At 36.7% G+C, this 16,848-nt stretch overlaps 2 protein-coding genes across 2 annotated transcripts; one reads left to right on the top strand and one right to left on the bottom strand.

Annotated features, from left to right (window-relative positions):
• Nucleotides 1–2,270: 2,270 nt before the first annotated feature.
• Nucleotides 2,271–3,425, bottom strand: LOC143344609 (uncharacterized). The gene is made up of 3 exons (XM_076770817.1): nucleotides 3,003–3,425; nucleotides 2,703–2,904; nucleotides 2,271–2,611 (listed from the first exon to the last, which is right to left on the bottom strand). The coding sequence occupies exons 1-3, from the start codon at nucleotides 3,423–3,425 to the stop codon at nucleotides 2,271–2,273; spliced, it is 966 nt and encodes a 321-aa protein (XP_076626932.1).
• A 2,454-nt stretch (nucleotides 3,426–5,879) lies between these two features.
• Nucleotides 5,880–7,801, top strand: LOC143344608 (zinc finger BED domain-containing protein 4-like). The gene is made up of 5 exons (XM_076770816.1): nucleotides 5,880–6,186; nucleotides 6,406–6,553; nucleotides 6,661–7,069; nucleotides 7,168–7,369; nucleotides 7,461–7,801. Exons 1-5 carry the CDS (start codon nucleotides 5,880–5,882, stop codon nucleotides 7,799–7,801), a joined length of 1,407 nt encoding a protein of 468 aa, XP_076626931.1.
• Nucleotides 7,802–16,848: the final 9,047 nt, after the last annotated feature.

The following is a 16,848-nucleotide window of genomic DNA, read 5'->3' as shown; positions in this document are numbered from 1 at the left end:
GTTTTAGAACAAATCCTAGGAATTGTGTTGTTAGCGCCGAGAGAGAGAGAGAGAAAAGAGATCTATCGGAAAAAAGATCGATAGACGAAACGCGGCGCGTAGCTGTCCGGTCCCAGCAGCGCGATGCGCCTGCGCGACGGAGCCTGCCGCGGCCGTCGCTGCTCACAGATCGTCACGGTTCATTCTTGAGCCGTCGACGATCGAAAGCGGATTGTGTGACGGTCTCGTTCCCGTTTACGTACGAGCTCCGAGGAGAATGAGTCGATCTCTCTCCTCGTAATGGAATCAGTTTGCGGTAGGGATGTGCAGCCCGTCTCATGTGTCGGGCGCCCGAATCGTTAGATCGAGCTAGAGAAAATCGAGCGGGCTCCCGAGACATTCGAACTCTCGGGCGGCTCGAATGTTTCGGGTGGTTTGACTGTTTCGGGCGGCTCGACCGATCGACTCTACGCTACAGTTCGACTGTTTGTTGGGTATTTGATAGTAACAAGAACATAAAAGCATATGAATATGTTTTTTAACATATACAGGGTGGGGCAGTAACTATTAGCACCTCAGATATCTTGGAAACTATAAGTTTCACAGAAATGTTTGCTAAAGTAAATTGCACAGTACGAAGGGCGCTATTGGGTGGCGATAATAGGTTTTTTGCAGCTGGAGGTACTTCGGACATTTCAAGGTCACATCCATTTTTTTAAATGGATCGGTATGTTTTTGCTTCCGCATCACGATAGAGGATCTTAAAACGTGTTCAACGACCTATTACACAAGGTCATCGAAGGTCATAGAAAGTAGAGAAAGGCGATAATACTTACGGTTTTGGTAGTAAATGAAACATGTTTATAGTAGGTGTTCGAAATGATGACCATCACTGTCAATGCACCGTTGGATTCTTTTTACGATTGATCGACTTACAAGTCTTACAGCGTCAGAAGTTATTGATGCACAGGCTGAAATAATTCGCTGTTGCATATCGTGAGATGTAGTTGCTACTTCTTTGTACACTTTCTCTTTCAGTGTTCCCCACAGAAAGAAATCTAAAGGTGTTATGTCTGGTGAACGAGCTGCCCACGATATTGGATTCAAAATTTTTCATCGAGTTCCCTTCGCGCAATCGATGAATAATGTGCTGGGCATCCATCATGTTGATACCACATGGTTTGTCGTGTAAATAAAGGTAACTCTTCTAGCAAAAGACCCAATGTATCCTTAATAAAATTAGCATAGACGTTGCCATTCAAATTTCCATTGATAATTTGAATGGCACAGACCATTGTTTTTGATATTCAACCTGTCGCAGCCAATGTGGATTTTCCGCTGCCCATAAATGCACGTTATGCAAATTAACATTCCCGTGATTTGTGAATGTTGCTTGATCAGTAAATAAGACGGTATTAAAAAAAAGCTCATTGTTTTGAATCTGACGTATAGCCCGTCGACAAAACTCAACGCGATTCATGAAGTCGTTCCCATGCAATTCTTGGTGAAGACTAACGTGATGTGACGGTGCAAAATGCGAAGTACGCTCCTCCTACTAATGCCAGATTCGCGTTCAATTTGTCGCCAACTAATATGAGAATTTCTAGAGCACACCGATTTCCATTTCTTCGTTAATTACTCGTTTCTGGCGTTCACTTTTACGAACACTTAAACTACCGGTTTGCCTAAGTTTATCATACACATTTTTAAATGTTTGACACGAAGGCTGAGACCGATGTGGATATCGTTCAGCATACAAGTTTGTAGCCCTTACAGAATTTTGTTGGCATTCGCCATAAATAAGAAGCATATAAACCTGCTCTTCAAACGGATACATCGTGCCGGATTGACCGATTTATCGATACTAATCTTACTCTGCAAGCTATTAAAGTGTCCTTCAAGCAGTGTTTATTCTCAGTGAAGTAAACGGTAAGCATTACGCATTCCTCTACTGTTGACAATACGTATATTTCATTTACTACCAAAACCGTAAGTATTATCGCCTTTCTCTACTTTCTATGACCTTCGATGACCTTGTGTAATAGGTCGTTGAACTCGTTTTAAGATCCTCTATCGTGATGCGGAAGCAAAAACATACCGATCCATTAAAAAAAATGGATGTGACCTTGAAATGTCCGAAGTACCTACACCTGCAAAAAACCTATTATCGCCACCCAATAGCGCCCTTCGTACTGTGCAATTTACTTTAGCAAACATTTCTGTGAAACCTATAGTTTCCAAGATATCTGAGGTGCTAATAGTTACTGCCCCACCCTGTATGTATTAATATTTTATTTTATGTTTTCATGTAAGAAGCATAGTCCTCGTACATTTACTGGCAGCAATCGCGCTCGTGTTTGCAATACTACGTTTCCGGCAGTAGAAAATAAGCATTCACTTTTTACTTGTGTTGCTGGTACAGCAAGACAATCTTTAGCTGCTCGCGACAGTATTGGAAATCGTGTTTGATTTGATTTCCACCAATCTATAATATTTGTTTTCCGCGGTACTACATTTTCGGCCAAGTATGTCTGTATTTCTCTATTTTTACGCGTTGTAAACGTTTCTGGTCCTTCTTCTGTGTTGCCCAGCGTCTTATCAAAAAAGTGAGATAATTTTGAGTTTTTTGCACCTAATCAACAAATTATAATCCAATGATAAATTTTGAAATTGATGAAATTAAAAAATAAAAATTATACATATGTGTAATTTTACAAACGTACAGCTTTTACTGGTGCTTGGAATGTTGTCCTGTTCTTTGTTGTTATCGTTCGTTTCATTGTAAATTGTGGAAATTCTTTTATTAAATTGTTCATGTATTATATGTTTTTCTGTCGATTGTAACAAGTGGTCTTTAAAACGTGAGTCTAGTAGCATGCTGTGATAGTATATCCAATTACTTTGAATAATTGGTTCAAAACGTTCCTGCAAGTAAAATATTATATTTTTGATTCAATATAATTTCTTATGTTTATTTTTTAATATTGTTTTATTGTAGTTTTCCGATAAATAATTAAAATTACCTTCAATGCGTTTCGAACGCTGTTGGAAATATTTGTAATTAATGCGTTTTCTGCCGATTCTTCTTCTAGTATATGCATTAATGCAAAATACATGGGGAAGTAGTGGGATATGGTAGGATAGGAATCTCCGCTCGTATCTTCCGTTGCCTCTTTTAGTGGTTCAAGAATCATTGTAAGGGCTTCCATGAAATTCCACTCTTCTATACTTAAATTATCTGGCATGTATTCTTCACATAATATTACATTCAACGATTTTTGTAACACAACAAATCTTTTGAACATGGCATATGTCGAATTCCACCGTGTATCTACTTCCTGTATTAATTCTAATGGTGTTTGTTTATGGTCTAAGGTTTTCTGTACATTCAGAAATTTTTCTCTAGCAGTGGTCGATTTTCCAAAAATGTAACTATGGATCGGCATTTTTTTCGGAGATCTTTGTATTCTTTACAATTTTTCATGGCAGATTTTATTACTAATTGTAAACAATGCCCGAAACAGGGAATCCTCGTCCACTTTTCGTATGTATTTATTGTTTTTGCTATGTTGCGACCATTATCGGTAGTAAAAAATGCAGGTTTTTCTATGTCAATATTCCATGTTTGCAGTGAATTTAATATGGTGCTTTGTATGTATTTGTACGAGATTTAGAAGATGCAGTAATCATATTTTCCTCATCACCGCTCGTAATTGTAATTTTAAAATAGAATAATATAGTAATAAATAATATAATATAAGTATAAGAGATTAATATAACAGAATATATAAATAAGAAGACTCTTGAAGACTCTTCAGTCAATCGTGGTCAAAGCAACATAAAATTTTTTTATATTTCCTCAGCTCTATTGTAGTATTTTATTTTTATTGATTATTGTTTTATTCCATTATTTTTGTTAAAAAGCTGATGCTTTTAACGACGAAGTCCGGATAGAGGGATCGGATCTTTATTGTGGGAAGTGATTGAGAATGTAAGATTTTCTTTTTCCAAAAAAAACTGTTTATTATAAAAATAAAGAAAATAAACAATCAAAAATTGCCGAAGATTCTTATCGAATCGTTCCCAACGATTCCCTTGTCGGAATCGACACGTTGAGGTAGGCCAAGGTTCTGTGAACAGAAAAACACGGCAATGGGTTAGACACGTAAACACGTTACACGTATATTCGCCGCGTGTGTGTCCTCACGCTCCTGGCCTCGATATTCGAATGTATAGGAGCGGAGAATTTCGCTCACTCGTAATATACGAGCTCGCAAGTGGACTGTACTTAATATTTGGCGTGAAAAGAATTAAATTTCCTTTCGACGCCGAACTGAGTCGATTGTCTAGTGGACGGGGATGCAAGTGGAGGTTGTAAGGCTCCAAATGCACTGATCCCGTGAGTATGCCCACGGAGTCTGTGCGTCGAGTCGCACTGCAGTACAACGGCACGACCGTCGATCTGCGGCTTCTCTTTAACGTTTCAACAGATGACTTGTTGGTCGAGAATTGCACTGCGAAGCCCGACTGCACGTGGTTCACTGCACGAATGCACCACTCGATGTGATTCGTGACAGTATTTGAACTACGTGGGGGCCTGACCCGCGATTCCTTGACCTCTCCGCACAGGTGCTCCTCTAAGCGTTACACCGGCGGGGTCTGTAGAGGGAAGGAATCGAAGACCGAAAGTCAAGCGTCCGAAGTGGACGCTGACCTGACTCCAGTGAGCCCACCTGGAGGTTCACCACGTAGGTGCCTCCCTTCGGTGTCTCCTAAGCCGAACGACAATCACAGAGAAGTTTGAACGGTATTCGCCCACTTCTCTGTGTTTCAAACGTTTATACGCTTGAAACGACAAAATAATACTGCACGAGGGGGGTCGAGCACCTGATTGGTGTATTCTCGAATCCTCCAAACTAGACAGAAATAGAAATTGAGCTTGTTTGGGACTTTCCCGAACGAAATTCCTGAATGCTTTTATTTGAATCCAAAGTCGACTCGTTTGATAAGCAAAGTCTAAAATTAATGAATGCTAATTTGAGTTTTAATGAATTCTCAGCTGTGCGAGGCCAATCAGAGGACCCGCACCAGACTGAACATCGACTCGTTGCACCCTTTATTCAATAATCGTCTGCTAGCTTTATCTCGAGAATTTCACTCTCGAATCTGTTCGGACACGATCGGGAGCCGATGTGTCTTCTTCAGAAGTCGTTGTGAGACTGTGCGGATTGACAGCCGAAGACGTCGCCGTGGTACTCTAATTAATCGTTCCGCGGCGCTGTCTAAATTTTCGGTAGTCTATCTTTGTCTAATTATTTGCGCGCTACTCTCTCACGATACTGACGTCATCAACACCGTTGGCACACTCGAATCGAAGGTAATGAGCCGTTACCGATGCCAGAAAAACTGGTAATACACGCGTTTTTCTATCACTGCTTCCTATACAAATCCTATTAGAGATAATCTCCTTCGAATTGTACGTTAACAGGATTAACGGTAATTGCGGCCGAGAATAATCGCTCGACATTATACAATCTTTAAACAATTTTATTTTATTATTTTATCTTTTTTATATTTTTTTCCTTTATATATTTTATTTTTTTAAAGTTTTCTTATTTATATATTCTGTTATATTAATCTCTTATACTTATATTATATTATTTATTACTATATTATTCTATTTTAAAATTACAATTATGAGCGGTGATGAGGAAAATATGATTACTGCGTCTTCTAAATCTCGTATCAGTGAAAGTTCTGTGCAATCTAATCGTTTTAGAAGCGACGTTTGGAATCATCTTCAAAAATTAAATTCTGCCACAGCCTAGTGCAATATTTGTAATAAAGAATACAAAATCAAACACAGCAACACAAGTTCTCTTCTACGACATTTAAGAACAATGCATAGTACGATAATTCATTCGAGATCGACGTCAACATCAACCGAAGCCGATCCCAACGGAGAAAAAACTACGTCGTATTTGGACGAAAATTCAACTAGAGCCCAACAGTTAACGCATGGCATTGCACGCATGATGGTACGAGATTTGCAACCGTATAGTCTTGTTGACGACGATGGATTTCGAACATTAATGAATATTGCAGAACCAAGATATAAAATTCCTTCACGGACCACGTTTTCCCGAACAATTATCCCAAAAATGTACGAGGATCTGAAAGTACATGTCAAAAAGGAAATATCCACAGGTATCAATTAGACTTAATATTTTAGTAATACTTTGTTTTGTAATTATTCTTTGTTTTTTTATATGACATGTTGTTTAATTCATATTAGCAATAACAGGCAACGCTATATTTGCATTTACGACGGACGGCTGGACGTCGCGAGCTGTGTAAAGTTACATGTCGTTAACAGTACACTACATAACACCGGAATTTGAGTTAAAACATGTATACTAAATTTAGAACATGTACCAGAAAAGCATACTCACAAATACATACAAAGCACCATATTAAATTCACTGCAAACATGGAATATTGACATAGAAAAACCTGCATTTTTTACTACCGATAATGGTCGCAACATAGCAAAAGCAATAAATACATACGAAAAGTGGGCGAGGATTCCCTGTTTCGGGCATTGTTTACAATTAGTAATAAAATCTGCCATGAAAAATTGTAAAGAATACGAAGATCTCCGAAAAAAATGCCGATCCATAGTTACATTTGTGGAAAATCGACCATTGCTAGAGAAAAATTTCTGAATGTACAGAAAACCTTAGACGATAAACAAACACCATTAGAATTAATACAGGAAGTAGATACACGGTGGAATTCGACATATGTCATGTTCAAAAGATTTGTTGTGTTACAAAAATCGTTGAATGTAATATTATGTGAAGAATACATGCCAGATAATTTAAGTATAGAAGAGTGGAATTTCATGGAAGCCCTTACAATGATTCTTGAACCACTAAAAGAGGCAACGGAAGATATGAGCGGAGATTCGTATCCTACCATATCCCACTACTTCCCCATGTATTTTGCATTAATGCATATATTAGAAGAAGAATCGGCAGAAAACGCATTAATTACAAATATTTCCAACAGCGTTCGAAACGCATTGAAGGTAATTTTAATTATTTATCGGAAAACTACAATAAAATAATATTAAAAAATAAACATAAGAAATTATATTAAATCAAAAATATAATATTTTACTTGCAGGAACGTTTTGAACCAATTATTCAAAGTAATTGGATATACTATCACAGCATGCTACTAGACTCACGTTTTAAAGACCACTTGTTACAATCGACAGAAAAACATATAATACATGAACAATTTAATAGAAGAATTTCCACAATTTACAATGAAACGAACGATAACAACAAAGAACAGGACAACATTCCAAGCACCAGTAAAAGCTGTACGTTTGTAAAGTTACACATATGTACAATTTTTATTTTTTAATTTCATCAATTTCAAAATTTATCATTGGATTATAATTTGTTGATTAGGTGCAAAAAACTCAAAATTATCTCACTTTTTTGATAAGATGCTGGGCAACACAGAAGAAGGAACAGAAACGTTTACAACGCGTAAAAATAGAGAAATACAGACATACTTGGCCGAAAATGTAGTACCGCGGAAAACAAATATTATAGAGTGGTGGAAATCAAATCAAACACGATTTCCAATACTGTCGCGAGCAGCTAAATATTGTCTTGCTGTACCAGCAACACAAGTAAAAAGCGAACGCTTATTTTCTACTGCCGGAAACGTAGTAATGCAAACACGAGCGCGATTGCTGCCAGTAAATGTACGAGGACTATGCTTCTTACATGAAAACTTAAAATAAAATATTAATACATACAGGGTGTTCGGCCACCCCTGGGAAAAATTTTAATGGGAGATTCTTGAGGCCAAAATAGGACGAAAATCAAGAATACTAATTTGTTGATTGAAGCTTCGTTAAAAAGTTATTAACGTTTAAAGTTCCGCCCGTACTGAATTTTTTCCCCGAAAATGCGCAGGATTTCAGGGGTATGTCTATTCACCAAAAATGATTGTAATTAACCCCCGCAACCGAAAACAATTTTTCCAAGAGGATTGGAAATTTTTTTATCCGTCGAAAAATTTCACACATTTTCGAATTTTTTTCTCGAAAGTGGGTAGGATTTCGGGGGTATATATAATGACCAAAAATGATTGTAATTGACCCCCGCAACCGAAAATAATTTATTCAGAATTAAAAATTTTTTTTTCATCGAAAAATTTAGGCACCTCCTATCCCTTGTCGATTTTTCTTAAAAATTCCTTTTTTATTTTTAGTAATTTTGTTTGACGCCCTACAGAAAAGTTGTCTAATACTGTTTTGTACCTACCCATGAGCTCTACTTCGGAAAAAAGTTTCATTCAAATCTATTCACAATTGTAAGTGTTATGGCTGTTTGAAAATTGGACCATTTTTATGGGGTTTTTCTCATTTTGCGGGGTCAAGGACCAACTTTTCGAATAGTTTTACGATTTGTACATATTCCCCATCAAAATACGCGTAGTTTGCTTTTTTAAACATTAAAACCGTCCAATTTGTTCAGAAGTTATGACGTTTTAAAGATTCGCACGAAAATTCGGGCAGACATTTCTGGCCAGAAATTATATTTTCGGTAAGGAATTTTTTTCTCGAAACTGAGTAGGATTTCGGGGATATGTCTATTGACCAAAAATGCTTGCAATTGACCCTTGCAATTAAAAATAATTTTTCCAAGACGATTCGAAAGTCTTTTTTTTCACCCAAAACTTTCAGCACTTAATCGAATTTTTTTCTGGAAAGTGGATAGGATTTCGGGGGTATATATAATGACCAAAAATGATTGCAATTGACCCCCGCAACCGAAAATAATTTTTCCAGAACGATTTGAAATTTTTGATTTTAATTGTTAATAACTTTTTAACGAAGCCTCTATCAACAAATTGGTATTCTTGATTTTCGTCTTAGTTTGGCCTCCAGAATCCCCCATTACAATTTTTCCCAGGGGTGGCCGAACACCCTTATATGTTAAAAAACATATTCATATGCTTTTATGTTCTTATTACTATCAAATACCCAACAAACAGTCGAACTGTAGCGTAGAGTCGATTGGTCGAACCGCCCGAAACAGTCAAACCACCCGAAACATTCGAGCCGCCCGAGAGTTCGAATGGCTCGGGAGCCCGCTCGAGCCCGCTCGACTTTCTTCGACTCGACTCGAACTCGAAATGTCGGGCGCTCTCACATCCCTAGTTTGCGGACATTAATTTATTGGAAAATCTCGTCATAGCGACTTGAGATTTTCTCACAAAAGGACACTCTGCATGTTGTTGTAGCGATCACAGTGCACGCAGCGCGTGACGCGATCGTAGACGCAGGGTAGTGTGACGGGACTTTACGCGTCACTTGGAAAAATATAAGAACTCGCGAAAACTTCAGGTAATGCTGCGTACAACTGTTACCTCTGTCGCGACTTACGCCGTAGCTAAAGATAAGGGACGAACAGAATGACGTTACGCGAGTCTTGGTTTTCAAAATACAGAGAGGTTCTTTATTTTTGTCAAGGGTTTATAAAGGGCGGTATTGCTGTAGAGTGGGGATGGTTTGGTTGGGGCCTGATGTTTGACTCAGATGTTGTTGCTGCTAGGTGGTGATGCGGATGGTGACTCAAGTGTTTTTGATGAGGAATGCTGACTCGTTTGTGTGTACTGCGGATGGTATCACAGTAGCATAGATGCCAGATTCAGCACCCGGTGCTATACTCCCCCATGCCAGATCACGCGTACGTGAGCTCGTGGAGTTTCGGAAAGTCGACAAAGGCAAACTGACACATGCCCTCTTTCTCGATTATTCCGAAGCTGCCCGAAGTAATGTCGGTCCGCCTCGTGGGAGGAGAGAGAGAAAGGCTCACATTTGCCTTCTCGCTCTTAACAACTGAAATCCAACCTCCCGTCTACGGCATACGATTTGGAATCTCGAGCCGTGATTTTCGACTGCCCAGGCATTTTTATTTCCCGACCTATGTAGGCGCACATAAACAAAGTACCCATAATGGAAAAAAAATTTTGTAAAATTTATTTTACGGAAATACACGTTTTAAGACCCTCTGATCATATTTTAATTATTGAAAAAAAAGAAATTTTTTTTTATTATTCCTATGTATGAGTGTACATATGTATATTATTAATACAATTGAGTATAAATGGCTGAATGAATTTAAATGGAACTTTACATTTAAGTTTTATGTTCTCATTTCAAAGTCCGATTAGTCTTTGTCTATAATCAGCCCATGGATAATAATGATTATATCTCTTGTTTCATAGTTGTTCCGATACATAGGCGTAATTTATAAAAGATCTTTTAAATGTTTCATATAAATCTTGGGAAGAATTCAATTTTATGTAAGAAAAATTAAATAAACTTTTTCTTTATCTTCTCTAGAAAAGAAAAACTTAAATGAAATCTTATACATTACATGCTTACTTAAATCGCATTGAAAACGAATACCACAAATGTTTTAGAATAATGTGCAAAATGGTTTTACTCGCAAAGGGTTAATTGAGAAATAAATGCTTGGTAATTAAAAACAGCAGTAAACAACTTAACCGGCTGGGATTTTCGCTAAAACAAATTGAAAACTCGATTCTAATAAGGGAAAGTTGGAATGGTACCCGATTTTGGGTTAAGTTTTACTGCAAGATATTATTAAAGTTATTACAGCTACTTATCTTCAAAAATAGAACCAAATTCACCAATAATCAGCATGCCGTGAAGGATGAGGTGTTTGATTGCAAGTTCAAGCTTCTTTTGCTCTGCAGGTTCGAACCCTGCTAAAAGAAATCTTTTTTTTCTTAATTATATTTTAATCGTACGCTAAATGTGACATTATATTTTTGTCTGATCTTCGAATATTTTTTTTTAAAGTTGAATTTACCAATTACATTTAACATGTGTTATTTTCAATATATGAAGTACATGAATCTGAATGGTATTTTTCGTAAAAACATTCAAAACATAAAAATTTTAAAAACCACGTACATCTAATGAGAATTCTGTTCTCACAGAAATTACAAAATTTTGTATTTAACTCTGATGGAAAGGCCGCTTCATTTACATTGATATAATGTGAATGATTTTCGGATTTCGATTTACTTGTACCTCGTACTTTTTACCTTATACTTCAGGTAAAAAGGGATATAACTGGCTAAAACAGTTTTATGATAGTACCTGGTAACTCATGTTACTGTTCTAAAATGAAACGCTGTTTTGTACCTTTAAAAATATTCGACTATGTCCTTTTCAAATTTAAAATCCAACCCATACTTTGTATCATACTGGCAAACGGGATCACTATTCCTTTGTTTTTAAACGGTTTGATGGTGGGAATCTCGTGACTATAGCTCGTATGTACATTAATCAAAAATTAATGTATTCACGAGCTCTTTTTTCATTACGTTAGTTTAAACATTTCAATATTGCACATTGCATAATTAAATAACAGTTTTTTACATTTCCCTCCTGATGGAAGAGACCACCACCTTTCCGTGGTTTCCATTGAGCGGTATCGTGCACATTATTAATTTTTATGGATCGATACAATCATTTTTTTATGCAAAATTAAGCCAAATCAAACATATAATATTTAGTTCGTCATATCAAATTGATACGGTTAACTCAAAATATATCGAGGAAAATCATTATTAATTAATTTCCTCAATTATTAATTCTACTTTTTTGTTTATGTTATAAAAATAAGAACTCTTCTTATTGAAAAATGCCACAGCGTGCACGATACTGGCAAAGAGTGGACTCTCATTTTAATTTATTAATTTTCAATCTTAAAGAATTTTGATTTGGAAAAATCGTATTAATAATATACATATGTACGCTCATACATAGAAATAATAAAAAAAAATTTCTTTTTTTTCAATAATTAAAATATGATCGGGGAGTCTTAAAACGTGTATTTCCGTAAAATAAATTTTACAAAATTTTTTTTCCATTATGGGTACTTTGCTTATGTGCGCCTACATAGGTCGGAAAATAAAAATGCCTGGGCAGTCGAGAATCACGGCTCGAGATTCCAAATCGTATGCCGTTGACGGGAGGTCGGATTTCAGTTGTTAAGAGCGAGAAGGCAAATGTAAGCCTTTCTCTCTCGACTCTCACGAGGTGGTCCGAAATTACTTCGGGCAACTTCGGAGAATCGAGAAAGAGGGCATGTGTCAGTTTGCCTTTGTCGACTTTCCGAAACTCCACGAGCTCACGTACGCGTGATCTGGCATCTCTGTGCTACTGTTTCATGGCCAAGATCTTAACAAACCGAAACTCTCTCACCCTCAGAGTCATCAAAACTTATTATAGTTTGTACAAAAGCAAAAGGATTTCAAGACAACGCAGATTGCTCTGTAAATGCATCACGTCTGCTCTAGAGCACAATGCATCCAACAATCGGGAAACTAATATCTATTGTCACGATTATAAAACTTTCATAACCTCAATCCCAATTGATACCGAACTGATTACTGATATAAAAATCACAAATAGCGCTCAGAACATTCTTCAGGATGCATTTGGGAATAGTAACTGCTCCACTATTTACACGGATGGTAGTAAAATTTCGGGGGCCAATTGTGTTGGTTCGGCTTGTATCTGTCCTGAACTTAGCCTTGAAATAACTCGCTCCATCTGCATCTGTCTACACCGCAGAATGTATTGCCCTAAATGATGCTTTTGATATTGCTCTGGAACATCAACATCTCAGTTTTCTCATATTCTCGGACTCTCTCAGCGCGCTCCGGGCCTTGGAAAGCACCAAGGTAGATATTAAAACTAACCCATACATCCTTGAAATCAAGAGAAAATACAACTTGTTGATCAATAATGATCATAACAGTTTTGTTAAATTGTATTGGATTCCGTCGCATATTGGAATTCAAGGCAATGAAAATGCGGACAGGGCAGCTACAGTGACTCGCATTAATATTCGGACACCATGCTGTGTGCGAGATTATTGCTCTATATATTTGTTTACACTAGTGTTATTGAATTGTTTTTTTCGTAATATATTAAAACACTTATTGTAGTTAGTAGAAACATAAACTTTATTTATTTCACACACATAATTTTTTGCAAAATAAGTGATAAAGTCAAGAATGTCGAAATTTAACATCGCAAAAATATTCGGACAGTGAATAACTTACATAAATTTTATATAAAATATACATATTTTTTGAACAGTATTAATATTTTGTAGGTTGACCCTTTTGTCTTATTACTTCCTGTAATCGTTTGGGCATATTTGTTATAATTTTATTTAAATATTCCTGTGTTATACATTTCCATTCTTGTAATAAACGTTCTTTTAATTCTTTTATTGTTTTTATGGGTGTTGTTCGAATTTTACGATCCAATTGATTCCATAAATTCTCAATAGGATTTAAATCTGGCGATCGAGGCGGAGGGTGTAACACTTTAGGACAGTTATATAGTAAGTATTCCTGAACGATTATCGATTTGTGTTTAGGATCGTTGTCCTGATAAAACTTAAAACTATTGCGTATGTTCGTATTAACAGCACTTTTGATTAAATTTTATTTCAATAAGTCTAAATATTTCATCTTATCTAAAATGCCGTGGATAAAAACTAGTTCACCAACACCTGCAGTTGAGATGCAATCCCACACCATTACAATGCCATCGCCGTGTTTCACTGTTGCTCTCAAATTTTTTAATTTCAATTCTTCGTTGACTTTACGCCATATCGTTCTTCGTCCATCTGACCCAAAAAGATTGAATTTGCTTTCATCCGCAAATATTACATTGTTCCAGCATGTTTGGTCTTTAGAAACGTAGTCTTTAGCAAAATTTAATTGTTTCTTACGATTCGCTTCGTTTATTTATGGTTTTCTTCGTGGAACCCTGCCGTTGTATCCATGGTTTTTTAATACCCGACGCACTGTGTCGGGATGCACTTTCTTTCCAGATTCTTGGAATAATTCGGCAACTAGTTTTATAGCACTTTTTTTACGATCATTCTTTATTTTTCTAACAATCTTGCGTTCTTCGCGAGAATCTAATAATTTTGGACGTCCCTTTTGCCGAATTGAATCGATTCGATCTTCATGAATATACCTGTGTACAATATCTGCTACAGTACTCTTGCTTACATTTACCAATTTGGCTATTTCTCGATATGATTTTCCCTTTTCTTTGTGGTAAATAACCAGTTGTCGAATTTCAAAGGATGTATTTTTGCCTTTTCGTCCCATATTCACTAATAATACGTCTACTATTAACGAAGTCAATAACAGTGCTGACTCTTGGATGCACGCTAGACGTTATGTTTACAAACAATGTACACTAGCAAAATAACCGACTGGATCCAACGACTTACTACAGCCAATAAACTGTTGTGTCCGAATATTTTTGCGATGTTAAATTTCGACATTCTTGACTTTATCACGTATTTTGCAAAAAACTATGTGTGTGAAATAAATAAAGTTTATGTTTCTACTAACTACAATAAGTGTTTTAATATATTACGAAAAAAACAATTCAATAACACTAGTGTAAACAAATATATAGAGCAATAATCTCGCACACAGCATGGTGTCCGAATATTAATGCGAGTCACTGTAAGTCGACAACGTCAATGAACACTATAAATATTCCTGATAAAGATCGTACTTTCGAAATTATAAAAACCCAAGGTTTCTTTAAAGGTAAACAATTCTTTCAAGAATTTTTTAATGAAAGCTCTGTTCCCTGGTTCGCCCATTTAAAACTAAAAAGAAGCCTTATTGTTACAATTAACAGAATGCGTTCCGATCACTATAACCTGGCTGCTTCACTAGCGCGCGTAGGCATTATCAATGACAGCCAGTGCAAATGCAATCGAGACTGCGAAACCCTTGATCATATAATATGGCAATGCTATTTGTATAATCCACAACGACGCAAGCTAACAAATGCCGCCCCGGGACGGATAGCGGCGGGATGGAGTGGCCCCGTCCCGCCGCTATGAGGCAGTGTGTCTACTGGGGGGACCGATTGTCCCCCCGGGGGATGGGCGCGAAAGCGCGGGCATGGGGAGGATACCGGAAGAATGCTTCGAGCGATTCCCGGTATCCTCCCAAAGCGTGCCGAAGGGTCACCGTGGGGTTTTTAGTGGGTAGGTCCCGCGCCTGTCGTTGTACGGGCGCGGGGAATCCCACACACCCCTCCCACCTCCCCCCAAGGAGGTGGGAGGGAGTCTTTCGAAGATTTTCCCCACGACAAAAAAAAAAAAAAAAAAAAAAAAAAACTAACAAATGCCCTACTTAGTATGGGCCTTCAACTACCTCTTAATGTAGACACACTCATAGCGAAGCCAAATATTGAAGCTTGTGTTAGTATTCGTTCTTTTTTCAAAAATTGTAATCTGCATATTTAGTGTTAACGGACATTGTTACTGTACTCACTTGTATTACTAGTGTATTCTCCTTGTATTATTTATGTATTTTATATCATTGTACCCACTTATGTTATTCCTGTAAAGCGAAATAAACCCAGAAGGGTTTCCATGCTTACAAATAAAAAAAAAAAAAAAAATGTTCGGCTCCGGGATACACGGTCAATTTTCAAATTTATTGCGGGAAAAAATCGGACAAGTAGAAAACGACGCCTACAAATGTAGTTTTGTCATTGTGTAAAAACATTTGGTAAGGGTCATACACTATGTACCGATAATTGGAACACAAGTATCGACTTGGCTAGGCAACTTATTGCAAGAAATACTCACCTTATTGGAACAATGCGGTCGAATCGCCGCCACATTTCAAAAGATTTGGTCGCAAAAAAATTAAAGCGTAACGAATATATTGCGAAAGAAAGTTTGGATGGAATAACGGTACTAAAATGGAAAGACAAACGTGACGTCCTTTTATTATCTACAAAGCACTCTGATGAAACTGTCGTTATACGAAAAAGGGGTATGACTGTGTCAAACCAAAGATTGCGATAGATTACAATGAAGGAAAATCTTACGTACAGTAAGTGTAAAAAGTATTCGTACACTAGTCAATTTGAACAAAAACTTGGCAGAACTTTGTTTATTACAAAAGTATGTTAACAAAAACATACATACATATTCTTAGAAATCTCTGAAACAAATGTCATTAACAACAAATTATTTATTTATATTTATTATGAAAATATTAACAAATTTCTAGAAATTGACCTAAAATATACGCGTAATAAGTGTTCGTACAGTCTTTGATTCGTAACATTCCACATAGAATGATTACAAGATAATCCATGATATGTAAACATACTTAGCATCGGTATGTCTGGAGACGCTGTCGGCATAGGTAGTATCCTAAATTCAAACATTATCAACGAAATTATCAGTAAAATGGGACGAAAACGCAAGGAAATCTCTGAAGAAGAAAGGAAAATTGTTATAAATTTACATAATAAGTGTAAAACACTCAGTGAAATTTCTAAGGTTTTAAATAGACCGAAGTCCACGATTCAAGGAATCATCGACAGATATGGCGATCGAAAAACTGTAAAAAATAATCCAAGAAACGGACGTAAACGAATAATAAATGAGTATACCGGCCGATAGATAATTCGAAAAATAAAGCAAAATCCAAAGATAAGTGCGGTGAAAATCACAGCTAAACTTAAAAATGATCTGGACATTAATGTGTGCAGTAGCACAGTGCGTAATTTTTTACGGGATAGAGGATACCACGGCAGAGTAGCTCGTAAGAAATATTTCGTAAATGAAATTAATAGAAAGAAACGATTGCAATTCGCGAAAGAGTACGTTAATGTTCCTATGGAGTACTAGAACCGTATTATATTTACCGATGAGAGTAAAAACATAT

Source organism: Colletes latitarsis, chromosome 8 (assembly GCF_051014445.1).
Source record: "Colletes latitarsis isolate SP2378_abdomen chromosome 8, iyColLati1, whole genome shotgun sequence".
Classification (NCBI taxonomy): Eukaryota; Metazoa; Arthropoda; class Insecta; order Hymenoptera; family Colletidae; genus Colletes; species Colletes latitarsis.
Note: the sequence above shows the minus strand (reverse complement) of the source record. Positions and strands in the feature narration are given on the sequence as shown.

Excerpts from the sequence above, each read along its gene's own strand:
- LOC143344609 (XM_076770817.1), bottom strand. The coding sequence starts at position 3,425 with ATGCCGATCCATAGTTACATTTTTGGAAAATCGACCACTGCTAGAGAA. Across the intron at positions 2,905-3,002 it reads GCGTTCGAAACGCATTGAAG|GAACGTTTTGAACCAATTAT; the intron begins GTAATTTTAATT and ends TTTTACTTGCAG. Across the intron at positions 2,612-2,702 it reads TCCAAGCACCAGTAAAAGCT|GTGCAAAAAACTCAAAATTA; the intron begins GTACGTTTGTAA and ends TTTGTTGATTAG.
- LOC143344608 (XM_076770816.1), top strand. The coding sequence starts at position 5,880 with ATGCATAGTACGATAATTCATTCGAGATCGACGTCAACATCAACCGAA. Across the intron at positions 6,554-6,660 it reads GCAATAAATACATACGAAAA|TTACATTTGTGGAAAATCGA; the intron begins GTGGGCGAGGAT and ends GCCGATCCATAG. Across the intron at positions 7,370-7,460 it reads TCCAAGCACCAGTAAAAGCT|GTGCAAAAAACTCAAAATTA; the intron begins GTACGTTTGTAA and ends TTTGTTGATTAG.